Here is a 16276-nt window from a genome sequence, read left to right on the forward strand (position 1 = left end):
TGTTGTTGTTGCATTGTCAAGAGGGTGAACCTGTAAGCATTTCATTGCATTGCGTCCTACACGTGTATTGAATTTAAGCTATTGAGTGTGTACTAGTGTGTGTTTTGTATGAAGGATACTACTCACTTTGGGCAGCTTCTCTGGCCAGCTTCTCCAGAGGCATCAGCTTCTGTCTCAGGAACTCAGCCATCTCCTTGTCCTCCTCCTGCTCCCTGTAGAGAGGATATGGGTTACAGTTAGTGGTTACCCCTTACTCAATGGCCAAACGTCACAGTCTGTAGTCTGTAGAATACCCCCATACGTACGTACCAAAGCATTTGCCCCTAAACAGTTGTCACATTCCAGACTGTAACATACCCTGTGGCCATACTCCTATTCCATAAAGTTAGTGACTATTTATGGCACATAAAATCTCCATGCACATAGCTTTGTTTCCAAGAATGTCTCGCAATCTGTCCGTTGCAGTTTACTTCTCATTATCCTCAATACTCCATACATTCACTGAATGACACACTGTGATCTCATATCAGCTCTGCTGTCTGTAAGTAATCTCCATGTCGAAGAAAGGAGGACCAAGATAGCAGGCAGAGGATGGGGAGTAAGTGAGAGACCAAGGGGGACCAAGATAGCAGGCAGAGGATGGGGAGTAAGTGAGAGACCAAGGGGGACCAAGATAGCAGGCAGAGGATGGGGAGTAAGTGAGAGACCAAGGGGGACCAAGATAGCAGGCAGAGGATGGGGAGTAAGTGAGAGACCAAGGGGGACCAAGATAGCAGGCAGAGGATGGGGAGTAAGTGAGAGACCAAGGGGGACCAAGATAGCTGCCTAGGTAGAAGAGGAAGTTGAGATGATAAGGAGTTGAACTGTGGGCATGTGTCACCTCCCTCAGACTGTCTGGCAGTTAGACCGTAATCTCTCCAACTCCCTCAGACTGTCTGGCAGTTAGACTGTAATCTATCCACCTCCCTCAGACTGTCTGGCAGTTTGACCGTAATCTCTCCACCTCCCTCAGACTGTTTGGCAGTTAGACCGTAATCTCTCCACCTCCCTCAGACTGTAAGGCAGTTCTACCTTAATCTCTCCAGCTCCCTCCCTCCACCTCCCTCTCCCCATCTCTTTCCCTCTCTCCAGCTCCCTCCCTCCCTCCACCTCCCTCCCTCCACCTCCCTCCCTCCACCTCCCTTTCTCCATCTCCCTCCAGCTCCCTCCCTCTACCTCCCTCTCTCCATCTCTTTCCCTCTCTCCACCTCCCTCCCTCCCTCCCTCCACCTCCCTCCCTCCACCTCCCTTTCTCCATCTCCCTCCAGCTCCCTCCCTCCACCTCCCTCAGACCACAGTTCTACCTTAATCTCTCCATCTCCCTCCCTCTCTCCAGCTCCCTCCCTCCCTTCACCTCCCTCTCTCCATCTCTTTCCCTCTCTCCAGCTCCCTCCCTCCACCTCCCTCTCTCCATCTCCCTCCCTCTCTCCAGCTCCCTCCCTCCACCTCCCTCTCTCCATCTCCCTCCCTCCCTCTCTCCAGCTCCCTCCCTCCACCTCCCTCTCTCCAGCTCCCTCCACCTCCCTCGGACCACAGTTCTACCTTAATCTCTCCACCTCTGCATCGTCCACTAGGAAATCCCTCTTCTGCACCAGTTTATGGATTTTCAGGATCAACTCCTCCTCCCACTGTCTCTGTTTCTTGGTCTTCTCTCTCTCTGGAGGAAGAAGAGAGGGAGAGAGGGAGGGAGAGAGGGAAGGGGATAGAGGGAGGGAGGTAGAGAGGGGGTTAGATTTCAAAGATGATTGATGTTTTATATCAAACTAAAAAGTATATTTTTATCTTATATTAAATACATTTCTCAACTGATACAACATTTGTGAGATACTGAGCTACAGGGGAAGAGGAAACTTCCTGGGAAGGCAGCGTATGCTACCAAATAGTGATTCACATCACAAACAGTAGGGACCCTATTCAATCTGTAAAGCTCAAGTGATGGAAATGTAAAGGTAATTTCCAGTTGACCTGACATATGCAGTGATACCGTGAATGCAGTCTCTGCTAAAGCGGGACATTGCCTTTCAAGTTCAATCATGCTATAAAGCTGAACTTCTGCGATGCGGATTGAATAGAGTCCTAGATATTTAGATTCTTAAATTGTCCTCCTCGTGTTTAATTCATGAGAACTAATCGGGAGACAAAATATGCAAATGCTGTTCAATGATGCAATGTCCTGTCTGAATGGGGGAATTTGCATAAGCAGTCATATTAATGGAATTAATCTCAAATGTTACCCTATGCCCTACACAGGACATTACTTTTCACCAGAGCCCAATGGGTTCATTTGCATAAGCAGTCATAAACTCCGAATCCAATTCTCTGGAAAGGATTTCGACTTTATTCCCCTGACCTTCACACTGAACTCAAAATCAAATTTATTGGTCACATACACATGGTTAGCAGATGTTAATGCGAGTGTAGCGAGATGCTTGTGCTTCTAGTTCCGGCAGTGCAGTAATACCTAACGAGTAATCTAACAATTTCACAACTACCTGATACACACAAATGTAAAGGGATGGAATAAGAATATGTACATACAAATACACTGCTCAAAAAAATAAAGGGAACACTAAAATAACACATCCTAGATCTGAATGAATGAAATAATCTTATTAAATACTTTTCTTTACATAGTTGAATGTGCTGACAACAAAATCACACAAAAATAATCAATGGAAATCCAATTTATCAACCCATGGAGGTCTGGATTTGGAGTCACACTCAAAATTAAAGTGGAAAACCACACTACAGGCTGATCCAACTTTGAAGTAATGTCCTTAAAACAAGTCAAAATGAGGCTCAGTTGTGTGTGTGGCCTCCACGTGCCTGTATGACCTCCCTACAATGCCTGGGCATGCTCCTGATGAGGTGGCGGATGGTCTCCTGAGGGATCTCCTCCCAGACCTGGACTAAAGCATCCGCCAACTCCTGGACAGTCTGTGGTGCAACGTGGCGTTGGTGGATGGAGCGAGACATGATGTCCCAGATGTGCTCAATTGGATTCAGGTCTGGGGAACGGGCGGGCCAGTCCATAGCATCAATGCCTTCCTCTTGCAGGAACTGCTGACACACTCCAGCCACATGAGGTCTAGCATTGTCTTGCATTAGGAGGAACCCAGGGCCAACCGCACCAGCGTATGGTCTCACAAGGGGTCTGAGGATCTCATCTCGATACCTAATGGCAGTCAGGCTACCTCTGGCGAGCACATGGAGGGCTGTGCGGCCCCCCCAAAGAAATGCCACCCCACACCATGACTGACCCACCGCCAAACCGGTCATGCTGGAGGATGTTGCAGGCAGCAGAACGTTCTCCACGGGCGTCTCCAGACTCTGTCACGTCTGTCACATGTGCTCAGTGTGAACCTGCTTTCATCTGTGAAGAGCACAGGACGCCAGTGGCGAATTTGCCAATCTTGGTGTTCTCTGGCAAATGCCAAACGTCCTGCACGGTGTTGGGCTGTAAGCACAACCCCCACCTGTGGACGTCGGGCCCTCATACCACCCTCATGGAGTCTGTTTCTGACCGTTTGAGCAGACACATGCACATTTGTGGCCTGCTGGAGGTCATTTTGCAGGGCTCTGGCAGTGCTCCTCCTGCTCCTCCTTGCACAAAGGCGGAGGTAGCGGTCCTGCTGCTGGGTTGTTGCCCTCCTACGGCCTCCTCCACGTCTCCTGATGTACTGGCCTGTCTCCTGGTAGCGCCTCCATGCTCTGGACACTATGCTGACAGACACAGCAAACCTTCTTGCCACAGCTCGCATTGATGTGCCATCCTGGATGAGCTGCACTACCTGAGCCACTTGTGTGGGTTGTAGACTCCGTCTCATGCTACCACTAGAGTGAAAGCACCGCCAGCATTCAAAAGTGACCAAAACATCAGCCAGGAAGCATAGGAACTGAGAAGTGGTCTGTGGTCCCCACCTGCAGAACCACTCCTTTATTGGGGGTGTCTTGCTAATTGCCTATAATTTCCACCTGTTGTCTATTCCATTTGCACAACAGCATGTGAAATTTATTGTCAATCAGTGTTGCTTCCTAAGTGGACAGTTTGATTTCACAGAAGTGTGATTGACTTGGAGTTACATTGTGTTGTTTAAGTGTTCCCTTTATTTTTTGGAGCAGTATATATGGATGAGCAATGGCCGAGCGGCATAGGCAAGATGCAATAGATGGTATAAAATACTGTATACATATAAGATGAGTAATGCAAGATATGTAAACATTATTAAAGTGGCATTTTTTTAAGTGACTAGTGATCCATTTATTAAAGTGGCTAATGATTTGAGTCTGTATGTAGGCAGCAGCCTCTCTGTGTTAGTTATGGCTGTTTAACAGTCTGATGGCCTTGAGATAGAAGCTGTTTTTCAGTCTCTCGGTCCCAGCTTTGATGCACCTGAAACTGACCTCGCCTTCTGGATGATAGCGGGGTGAATAGGCAGTGACTCGGGTGGTTGTTGTCCTTGATGATCTTTTTGGCCTTCCTGTGACATTAGGTGCTGTAGGTGTCCTGGAGGGCAGGTAGTTTACCTCCGGTGATGCGTTGTGCAGACCGCACCACCCTCTGGAGACCCTTGCGATTGAGGGCGGTGCAGTTGCCGTACCAGGTAAGATACAGCCCGACAGGATGCTCTCAATTGTGCACCTGTAAAAGTTTGTGAGGGTTTTAGGAGACAAACCGCTGTTGCGCCTTCTTCACCACACTGTCTGTGAGGGTGGACCATTTCAGTTTGTTTGTGATGTGTAAGCCGAGGAACTTAAAACTTTCCACCTTCTCCACTACTGTCCCGTTGATGTGGATAGGGGGGTGCTCCCTCTGCTGTTTCCTGAAGTCCATGATCATCTCCTTTGTTTTGTTGATGTTGAGTGAGAGGTTGTTTTCCTGACACCACACTCCGAGTGCTCTCGTCATCATTGGTAATCAAGCCCACTACTGTTGTGTTGTCTGCAAACTTGATGATTGAGTTGGAGGCGTGCATGGCCGCGCAGTCATGGGTGAACAGGAATTACAGGAGAGGGCTGAGCACGCACCCTTGTGGGACCCAGTGATAGACTGACACACACACACACACACACACACACACACACACACACACACACACACACACACACACACACACACACACACACACACACACACACACACACACACACACACACACACACACACACACACACACACACACTGCAATAGATGGAGAACAGTGTACAGTGTTGTTGACAGTCTCAGCTCTTTCTCTCCCACCGGGATAGAACTGGATTGTACAGCCATTCCCTGGAGTCACAGTGTTCCCGGAACACATAGACGGATGCAGAAATCGGAATGTCAAATGGAAAAGGAAAAGCAGCGGGGGCTAGGGCCTTTCTCTGTACTGAGGTAATAACAAAGCTTGTTGGGTCACATACATATTGATACATAGAGTATGGTATATTATGACTCATAATGGTGTAAGGAATTAGATTTGATTTGGAATGTGTGCTAAATGTCAATGAATGTCATGCATAGTGTACTGGATTTAGCTTCTATGTAAGCAGTATGGCATCTGTACAGTATGTAGGCTTTATGTGTGCTCTAATGAACAATTCATTCCATTGTTCTTGTTTGTTGCGATTCCAGATTATCACTAATACAAATCCAGTCACTATGTCATCACAAGTTCATAAGTAAAAGGAGAAACTAGCCTGGTACCAGATCTGTTTGTGCTGTCTGGGACCAGGCTAGACAGCTAACTCTAGACTGTGACGTTGTAGAGTTGTGAAGTTGTAGTGGCTATTTGACTCCATCTGCTGTCAGCCGTGGCCACAAATAGACCTAACATCATTTGTGGAGGAAAGTATAAATAAAGTAGTATTCGTTGAAATAATCTTTGGCCACAGTCTCAGGAAATGGACCATTGGCTCATATAGCCATTACGGTTAGCTATAGGTGTGTGTGTTTGTTTTTCTCCTCTACCCTATTTTTGGGTCTATACTCACTACAGCAGGGGTGTTTTTCCTTTCAATTCAGACCTAGACAACCAGGTGAGGGGAGTTCCTAACTAATCAGTGACCTTAATTCATCAATTAAGTACAAGGGAGGAGCGAAAACCCGCAGACACTCGACCCTCTGTGGAATAAGTTTGACACGTGCTCTACAGCATGCAGAAGCAATTTGGCTAAGCTAAGGGTACACTGAGGATACATCCTGATATGCTTGTTCTATTTCCTAGAGGGATACACAGTATGGCTCATTTTTCTCCCTGTTATGTTGCCGGGTAGAATAGGACAGGGGAGGGCGGTGAAGTGGATTTCTTGGCTGTAGTTATATATGGTTAATACTATATGGTACATTTTTCTCTCTGTTGCCAGGTAGGATAGGAAAGGCAATTGGACAGGAGAGGGCAGCCAGTGGAGGTCTTGTGATGTCTGTGTTGCCGTTAGTTACCTGGATATATGGTTATTGGTAAACTGGGTGGTTCAAGCCCTGAATGCTGATTGACTGACAGTCGTGGTATATCAGACCGTATACCACAGTTATGACAAAACATTTATTTTTACTGCTCTAATGACGTTGGTAACCAGTTTAACTTCCATGGGATTGGTGTCGCTCCCACAGGGAGGTTGAGCTAACGTGCGCTAATGTGATTAGCATGAGGTTGTAAGTAACAAGAACATTTCCCAGGACATATCTGATATGGGCAGAAAGATTAAAATCTTTTTAACCTCTACGGGATCAGTGTCCCCCCCGGCAGGGACGGTTGAGCTAACGTAGGCTAATGTGATTAGCATGAGGTTGTAAGTAACAAGAACATTTCCCAGGACATAGACATATCTGATATTGGCAGAAAGCTTAAATTCTTGTTAATCTAACTGCACTGTCCAATTTACTGTAGCTATTACAGTGAAAGAATACCATGCTATTGTTTGAGGAGAGTGCACAGCTATGAACTTGAAAATGTATTAATAAACCAATTAGGCACATTTGGGCAGTCTTGATACAACATTTTGAACAGAAATGCAATGGTTCATTGAATCAGTCTAAAACTTTGTACATACACTACTGCCATCTAGTGGCCAAATTAAAAAGTGTGCCTAACCTGGAATATTACATTTTGGCCTTTCTCTTGCATTTCAAAGATGCAAGATCTAATGTGTTATATTTTCCTACATTAATTTCACATTTACACAAACTTCAAAGTATTTCCTTCAAATGGTATCAAGAATATGCATATCCTTGCTTCAGGTCCTCAAGCTACAGGCAGCTACTGTCATTTTAGGCGAAAATGGAAGAAAAGGGTCCAATCCTTATTATAATAGCAATAAGGCACCTTGGGTGTTTGTGGTATATGGCCAACTGCTAAGGGCTGTATCCAGGAAATCCGTGTTGAGTCGCACCTAAGAGCAGCCCTTAGCCGTGGTATATTGGCCTTATACCACACCCTCTTGTGCCTTGTTGCTTAAATATATACCTCAGGTATATGGTTGATATATGGTCGATTTTTCTGCCTGTTATTGGGTAGGATAGCTGTGGGCAGTGGAACTGTTGTGACTGTGATTGTCTCTATTTGTTGCTGTTAGTTACCTGGTACAGTTACCACCTTCCTCAGCTCCTGTTTCAGACTCATGATGTCTTTGCAGAGCTGGATGTCGTCCGCCCTGGAAAAGACAACAACATTTCTTCCAGTTAGGAAGGGTAAAGCACAGTGTGACTCTATGGCCCTGTTCCATTTTGGTTCCTCCAAGTGACCTGGCTATTGGAGGCCTATTGACATAATTTGCATTCATCTAGTTATTTCAGATCTGTGAGCTAGGGGGACCGGGATAGGATTTGAAAAGGTATGGTGCCCGCTATCCACTCTATCCATTTCCTAACATAAAAATGCCCTACTATATATCAATGCGGCCCAGTACATAATAAACACACTGTGCAGTCATACTGACAGATATCTTATACAAATAGTGTTTTACAGTAATATAAAAGATAAAGCAAACATCCACATATAAAAGCTATAGGGGGAAATATATAAAGTTACACCCCCCTTAGGGAAGAGTGTGGGCAGATGAAAAGTGTTGAATGAATCACTCCTCTACCAGATCCTCTGGTCCTGAAGACCCACCCTGAGGACCCTACTGGTACCTCTCTGTCATGTCATCCCCCTCTCTTCTCCTCCCCTTCCTCCCTCCATCCCTTGTTCTTCACCTCCCCTCCCTCCATCTCTCCTTCTCTCTCTTTCCACTCCTTCCCATCCATCCCTCTCCTCCCCTCCATCACTCCCTCCCTCCCTCCTTCTTTCACTCATTCGCGCTTTCCCCTCTCTTCTCTGCCCCCTCCCACTCTCCCTCTCCACCTCCTCCCATTCATCTCTCTCTTCCTCTCCTCCCCTCCTTTCCCTCCCTCCATCCATCCCTACCGTTCTCTCTGCAGCGCTGTGACAGCTACCAGGGATTTAAGTCTCTCTGTTGTAAATCACAGACTGATGACTCATCCACCAGCTCCCAACACCTCTCCCTCCTCCTCCTCCTCCCTCCATCTCTCTCCCTGTTCCTCCTCAGTCTCCTCTCACTCCCTCCCTCCATCCCTCCCTTCATCTCTCACCTCCCCCCTCTGCCTCCTCCACTCTCTACCTGTCCCTCTTCTTCATCTCCCTCTCTTCCTCCTCTTCCTCCATCCCTCTCCCTGCTATCCTCCCTACCTCCCTTCATCTCTCTCCACCTCCTGTAGTTCCCTCTTTCTCCCCTGTTCCCATTCTTCAGCCTCTTCTCCCTCTGCTCTTTCGACCCCCCTGTAATTTCTCACCCACTCACTTGTTCCTGTCTCTCAACCTCAACATCTTTTTCTCTCCTCCTCACTATCCTCTATCTGCCTTGTGTTGTTTACTCACTCACTAGAACCCAACGGTGCTTCCAGCAGGCTTTGCCACTCCATCTGCTACATAATGTGTGTGTGTGTGTGTGTCTGAGTCACACATAGCTGGAGGTATTGGCATCACTGTTCGTTGATGAAGCCATCCAAGCTAATGAAGCCACACTTCCCATCGATCTCTTTCCAGTTTCTATTGATTGTATTTGCCACCACACCAAAACATTTCACTGTTTATTTTCTCAATGTTTATAACTCAATAGCGACACAATATGGTGGTCCAAGTTCCCCTGAAAATCAAGCATGAACTTCTGATCATCTGGTCACCTGACCCCGTGACAAGACCAATAAGATCACCAACGACCTGTTGATGGCGGTTGCAGGCTCCCCCTGTCTCCTGATCGTCCTGGACTTGAGAGCAGTGTTTGACACTGTCAACCACCCTATCCTCCTGGAACGCCTCCCGGGACACCATCGGACTGTCTGGATCAGCTCTGAGCTGGTTCCACTCCTACCTCTCAGACAGGACTGAGTATGAGTATTGTGGTGTCCCACAAGGATCTGTTCTTTGACCCATACTGTTTGTCCTCCTCAGTCGTGTCATCAGCCGGCATGGAATCACATTGCACTACTATGCTGATGACACCCAGCTGTATCTAAAAATGGCCCCCTGTCCCTCTGATGCAAGTGCCCGTCTGAACACCTGCCGTGAGCAGATAAGGGCACGAATGAAGCAAAACTTCCTTCAACTGAACAGCAGCAAAACTGAGGCCCTACTTCTTGGCACCCCCCACCAGGACCAGCACTCACTGTTAACACACCTCATCATTGCAGGACAGATCACTCCTCTCTTCCCCTCAGATTCCAATCTGCCTGTACAGCTTGATTCCTCCCTGACCTTTGACAGCCACATCAGACGACTGTGTAAATCTTGATTCCTCCCTGACCTTTGACAGCCACATCAGACGACTGTGTAAAGTGTTATTCTATCACCTTAAGAACATTGCCAAACTCCGTCCCACCCTCACTCAGGCTGACGCAGGGAAGCTGATCCATGCCTTTATCTCCTCAAGGCTGGATTACTCTCTTCACCGGGATCCCTGACAGGAGTCCTCAGAAGCTCCAATACGTCCAGAACAGCACTGCCAGGATCCTGATGTGAGTGAGGAAACACCATCACATCACCCCCATCCTGGCATCTATGCACTGGCTGTCTCATTCCGGGTTGAATTCAAAACCCTTCTGCTGACTTTCCAGTGTATTCATGGCAAAGAACTGCTCTCCCTCCATAACTCTACCCGCACCCTCTGGTCAAGTGATAGACTGTTCCTCCTCGCCCCCAGGACCTAGCTCCTTGTCTCTTGTAGAATCAGCTGGGTTCTCCACAATGAAATAGGGTGCAGGCCAGGCAGCAGGCTGTTAGCCAGCCTGCCAGCTTAGTGGAGTCTGCCACTAGCACAGTCAGCGTAGTCAGCTCAGCTTTCCCCATTGAGACCGTGTCTGTGCCTCGATCTAGGTTGGGCAAAATTAAAAATGGCAGTGTTCGCTTTAGCAATCTCACTAGTATAAAGACCTCCTCCATTCCTGCCATTATTGAAAGAGATTGTGATACCTCACATCTCAAAATTGGGTTACTTAATGTTAGATCCCTCACTTCCAAGGCAGTTATAGTCAATGAACTAATCACTGATAATAATCTTGATGTGATTGGCCTGACTGAAACATGGCTTAAGCCTGATGAATTTACTGTGTTAAATGAGGCCTCACCCCCTGGTTACATTAGTGACCATACCCCCGTGCATCCGGCAAAGGCGGAGGTGTTGCTAACATTTACGATAGCAAATTTCAATTTACAAAAAAAAACCAACAATGACGTTTTCGTCTTTTGAGCTTCTAGTCATGAAATCTATGCAGCCTACTCACTCACTTTTTATAGCTACTGTTTATAGGCCTCCTGGGCCATATGCAGTGTTCCTCACTGAGTTCCCTGAATTCCTATCGGATCTTGTAGTCATAGCAGATAATATTCTAATTTTTGGTGACTTTAACATTCACATGGAAAAGTCCACAGACCCACTCCAAAAGGCTTTCGGAGCCATCATCGACTCAGTGGGTTTTGTCCAACATGTCTCTGGACCTACTCACTGCCACAGTCATACTCTGGACCTAGTTTTGTCCCATGGAATAAATGTTGTGGATCTAAATGTTTTTCCTCATAATCCTGGACTATCGGACCACCATTTTATTACGTTTGCAATTGCAACAAATAATCTGCTCAGACCCCAACCAAGGAGCATTAAAAGTCATGCTATAAATTCTCAGACAACCCAAAGATTCCTTGATGCCCTTCCAGACTGCCTCTGCCTACCCAAGGACGTCAGAGGACAAAAATCAGTTAACCACCTAACCGAGGAACTCAATTTAACCTTGCGCAATACCCTAGATGCAGTTGCACCCCTAAAAACTAAAAACATCTGTCATAAGAAACTAGCGCCCTGGTATACAGAAAATACACGAGCTCTGAAGCAAGCTTCCAGAAAATTGGAACGGAAATGGCGCCACACCAAACTGGAAGTCTTCCGACTAGCTTGGAAAGACAGTACCGTGCAGTATCGAAGAGCCCTTACTGCTGCTCGATCATCCTATTTTTCCAACTTAATTGAGGAAAATAAGAACAATCCGAAATTTCTTTTTGATACTGTCGCAAAGCTAACTAAAAAGCAGCCTTCGCAAATGGAGGATGGCTTTCACTTCAGCAGTAATAAATTTATGAACTTCTTTGAGGAAAAGATCATGATCATTAGAAAGCAAATTACAGACTCCTCTTTAAATCTGGGTATTCCTCCAAAGCTCCATTGTCCTGAGTCTGCACAACTCTGCCAGGACCTAGGATCAAGGGAGATACTAAAGTGTTTTAGTACTATATCTCTTGACGCAATGATGAAAATAATCATGGCCTCCAAACCCTCAAGCTGCATACTGGACCCTATTCCAACTAAACTACTGAAAGAGCTGCTTCCTGTGCTTGGCCCTCCTATGTTGAACATAATAAACGGCTCTCTATCCACCGGATGTGTACCAAGCTCACTAAAAGTGGCAGTAATAAAGCCTCTCTTGAAAAAGCCAAATCTTGATCCAGAAATTATAAAAAACTATCGGCCTATATCGAATCTTCCATTCCTCTCAAAAATTTTTTGAAAAAGCTGTTGCACAGCAACTCACTGCCTTCCTGAAGACAAACAATGTATACGAAACGCTTCAGTCTGGTTTTAGACCCCATCATAGCACTGAGACTGCACTTGTGAAGGTGGTAAATGACCTTTTAATGACGTCAGACCGAGGCTCTGCATCTGTCCTCGTGCTCCTAGATCTTAGTGCCGCTTTTGATACCATCGATCACCACATTCTTTTGGAGAGATTGGAAACCCAAATTGGTCTACATGGACAAGTTCTGGCCTGGTTTAGATCTTATCTGTCGGAAAGATATCAGTTTGTCTCTGTGAATGGTTTGTCCTCTGACAAATCAATTGTAAATTTTGGTGTTCCTCAAGGTTCCGTTTTAGGACCACTATTGTTTTCACTATATATTTTACCTCTTAGGGATGTCATTCGAAAACATAATGTTAAATTTCACTGCTATGCGGACGACACACAGCTGTACATTTCAATGAAACATGGTGAAGCCCCAAAATTGCCCTCGCTAGAAGCCTGTGTTTCAGACATAAAGAAGTGGATGGCTGCAAACTTTCTACTTTTAAACTCGGACAAAACAGAGATGCTTGTTCTAGGTCCCAAGAAACAAAGAGATCTTCTGTTGAATCTGACAATTAATCTGGATGGTTGTACAGTCGTCTCAAATAAAACTGTGAAGGACCTTGGCGTTACTCTGGACCCTGATCTCTCTTTTGAAGAACATATCAAGACTGTTTCAAGGACAGCTTTTTTCCATCTACGTAACATTGCAAAAATCAGAAATTTTCTGTCCAAAAATGACGCAGAAAAATTTATCCATGCTTTTGTTACTTCTAGGCTGGACTACTGCAATGCTCTACTTTCCGGCTACCCGGATAAAGCACTAAATAAACTTCAGTTAGTGCTAAATACGGCTGCTAGAATCCTGACTAGAACCAAAAAATTTGATCATATTACTCCAGTGCTAGCCTCCCTACACTGGCTTCCTGTTAAGGCAAGGACTGATTTCAAGGTTTTACTGCTAACCTACAAAGCATTACATGGGCTTGCTCCTACCTATCTTTCCGATTTGGTCCTGCCGTACATACCTACACGTACGCTACGGTCACAAGACGCAGGCCTCCTAATTGTCCCTAGAATTTCTAAGCAAACGGCTGGAGGTAGGGCTTTCTCCTATAGAGCTCCATTTTTATGGAATGGTCTGCCTACCAATGTGAGAGACGCAGACTCAGTCTCAACCTTCAAGTCTTTACTGAAGACTTATCTCTTCAGTAGGTCCTATGATTAAGTATAGTCTGGCCCAGGAGTGTGAAGGTGAACGGAAAGGCTGGAGCAACGAACCGCCCTTGCTGTCTCTGCCTTGCCGGTTCCCCTCTTTCCACTGGGATTCTCTGCCTCTAACCCTTTTACAGGGGCTGAGTCACTGGCCTACTGGTGTTCTTCCATGCCGTCCATGGGAGGGGTGCGTCACTTGAGTGGGTTGAGTCACTGACGTGGTCTTCCTGTCTGGGTTGGCGCCCCCCCCTTGGGTTGTGCCATGGCGGAGATCGTTGTGGGCTATACTCGGCCTTGTCTTAGGACGGTAAGTTGGTGGTTGGAGACATCCCTCTAGTGGTGTGGGGGCTGTGCTTTGGCAAAGTGGGTGGGGTTATATCCTGCCTGTTTGGCCCTGTCCGGGGTATCATCGGATGGGGCCACAGTGTCTTCTGATCCCTCCTGTCTCAGCCTCCAGTATTTATGCTGCAGTAGTTTATGTGTCGGGGGCTAGGGTCAGTCTGTTACATCTGGAGTATTTCTCTTGTCTTATCCGGTGTCCTGTGTGAATTTAAATATGCTCTCTCTAATTCTCTCTTTCTCTCTTTCTGTCTTTCTCTCGGAGGACATGAGCCCTAGGACCATGCCTCAGGACTACCTGGTATGATGACTCCTTGCTGTCCCCAGTCCACCTGGCCGTGCTGCTGCTCCAGTTTCAACTGTTCTGCCTGCGGCTATGGAACCCTGACCTGTTCACCGGACGTGCTTGTTGCACCCTCGACAACTACTATGATTATTATTATTTGACCATGCTGGTCATTTATGAACATTTTAACATTTTAACATTTTGACCATGTTCTGTTATAATATCCACCCTGCACAGCCAGAAGAGGACTGGCCACCCCTCATAGCCTGGTTCCTCTCTAGGTTTCTTCCTAGGTTTTTGGCCTTTCTAGGGAGTTTTTCCTAGGGAGTTTTTCCTAGCCACCGTGCTTCTTTCACATGCTTTGCTTGCTGTTTGGGGTTTTAGGCTGGGTTTCTGTACAGCACTTTGAGAATATCAGCTGATGTACGAAGGGCTATATAAAAATAAATTTGATTTCTTTGTGTCAGTTGCCCTGTCTAGCCGTGTCCATTTTCTTCCTTCTATTTGTATTTTATCTTTTTTTTATGCACTTTAAGAATATTCAGTATAATGAAAAGCGCTTTAAAAATGCAATACATTATTATTATATGTAAGTATAATGAATTGTCATAGAGATGATATGAATGGGAACGTACAGTGCCTTCGGAAAGTATTCACACCCCTTGACTTTTTCCACATTTTGTTGTTACAAAGTGGGATTAACAGGGATTTAAATCAATCTACACAAAATACTCTGTAATGTCAAAGTGGCATTGTGTTTTAGGTTATTGTCCTGCTGAAGGGTCAATTCATCTCACAGTGTCTGGTGGAAAGCAGAGTTAACCAGGTTTTCCACTAAGATGTTGCTTGTGCTTAGCTCCATTTAGTTAATTTTTTGTCCTGAAAAACTCCCCAGTCCTTAACAATTACAAGCATACCCATAGCATGATGCAGCCACCACTATGCTTGAAAATATGGAGAGTGGTACTCTGTCATGTGTTATATTGGATTTGCCCCAAACATAACACTGTATTCAGGAGAAAAGTTAATTGTTTTGCCACATTTTTTTGCAGTACCTTGTTGCAAACAGGATGCATATTTTGGAACATTGTTCTTCTGTACAGGCCTCCTTCTTTTCACTCTTTCAATTAGGTTAGTATTGTAGAGTAACTACAATGTTGATCCATCTTCAGTTTTCTCCTATCATATCATTCAACTCTGTAACTGTTTTAAAATCACCATTGGCCTCATGGTGAAATCCCTGAGCGGTTTCCTTCCTTCTGGCAACAGAGTTAGGAAGGACGCCTGTATCTTTGTAGTGACTGGGTGTATTGATACACCATCCAACGTGTAATTAATAGTTTCACCATGCTCAAAGGGATATTCAATGTCTACTTTTTCATTTTTACCCCTCTACCACTAGGTGCCATTCTTTGCGAGGCATTGGAAAACCTCCCTGGTCTTTATGGTTGAATCTGTGTTTGAAATTCAAGTGCTCGACTGAGGTACCTTACAATTATCTGTATGTGTGGGGTACAGTGATGAGGTAGTTATTCAAAAATCATGTTAAACACTATTATTGCACACAGAGTGAGTCCATGCCACTTTTTATGTGACTTGTTTTACTGCTGAACTTGTGTAGGCTTGGCATAACAAAGGGGTTGAACATATTTCAGCTTTTCATTTTTTCTGAATTTGACATTATGTGGGTATTGCGAGTGGGCCAGTGATAAATGTAATACATATTCAATTCAGGCTGTAACACAACAAAATTTGTGAAAAGTGTGAATACTTTTTTAAGGCATTGTAATAGAATGGATGCCATTCTGTTTCTACTTTAGCCAACTCCTTTCTGTATTGGCATGGAGCAGCCTGGCAAATCAAGTTAACTGATTATTCACAGTGTCAGAAATATGGCTTTACTACATCTACATCAGGATAATATCATTATCATCAGGATACACAGTATAAACCTATTAGGCTTATGTGTATGGGTGTCATTATTTTCAAGGGTCCCAAAGAGTCTACGTACTCTCTTTACAGTACATAATACATTCACCCACTCTTGGAATAAAATGGAAATTCAATGTATCTATTCCAATGAGCTTCTATATTGTTCAAATCCAACACGTCTTCGTGTCTCCTGACCCCTCCTGTCTCAGCCTCCAGTATTTATGCTGCAATATTTTATGTGTCGGGGGGCTTGGATCAGTCTGTTATATCTGGAATATATCTGGAATATTTCTCCTGTCTTATCTGGTGTCCTGTGTGAATTTAAGTATGCTCTCTCTAATTCTCCCTTTCTTTTTCTCTCTCTCTCTTTCTCTCTT

General features: G+C 45.4%; 1 protein-coding gene across 2 annotated transcripts in view; it reads right to left on the reverse strand.

Moving 5' to 3' along the window:
• Window positions 1–16276, reverse strand: part of LOC106594632 (bMERB domain-containing protein 1) — a 28963-nt gene that overhangs the window by 1536 nt on the left and 11151 nt on the right. For both annotated transcript variants that reach the window (XM_045707375.1, XM_045707372.1), the window contains exons 3-5: window positions 7598–7671; window positions 1582–1696; window positions 127–212 (exon numbers count right to left, since the gene is read on the reverse strand). In XM_045707375.1, coding sequence (XP_045563331.1) covers window positions 127–212; window positions 1582–1696; window positions 7598–7671 — 275 coding nt within the window. The remainder of the gene's footprint in view (window positions 1–126; window positions 213–1581; window positions 1697–7597; window positions 7672–16276) is intronic.

The sequence above is a fragment of the Salmo salar genome, chromosome ssa02 (assembly GCF_905237065.1).
Source record: "Salmo salar chromosome ssa02, Ssal_v3.1, whole genome shotgun sequence".
NCBI lineage: Eukaryota > Metazoa > Chordata > Actinopteri > Salmoniformes > Salmonidae > Salmo > Salmo salar.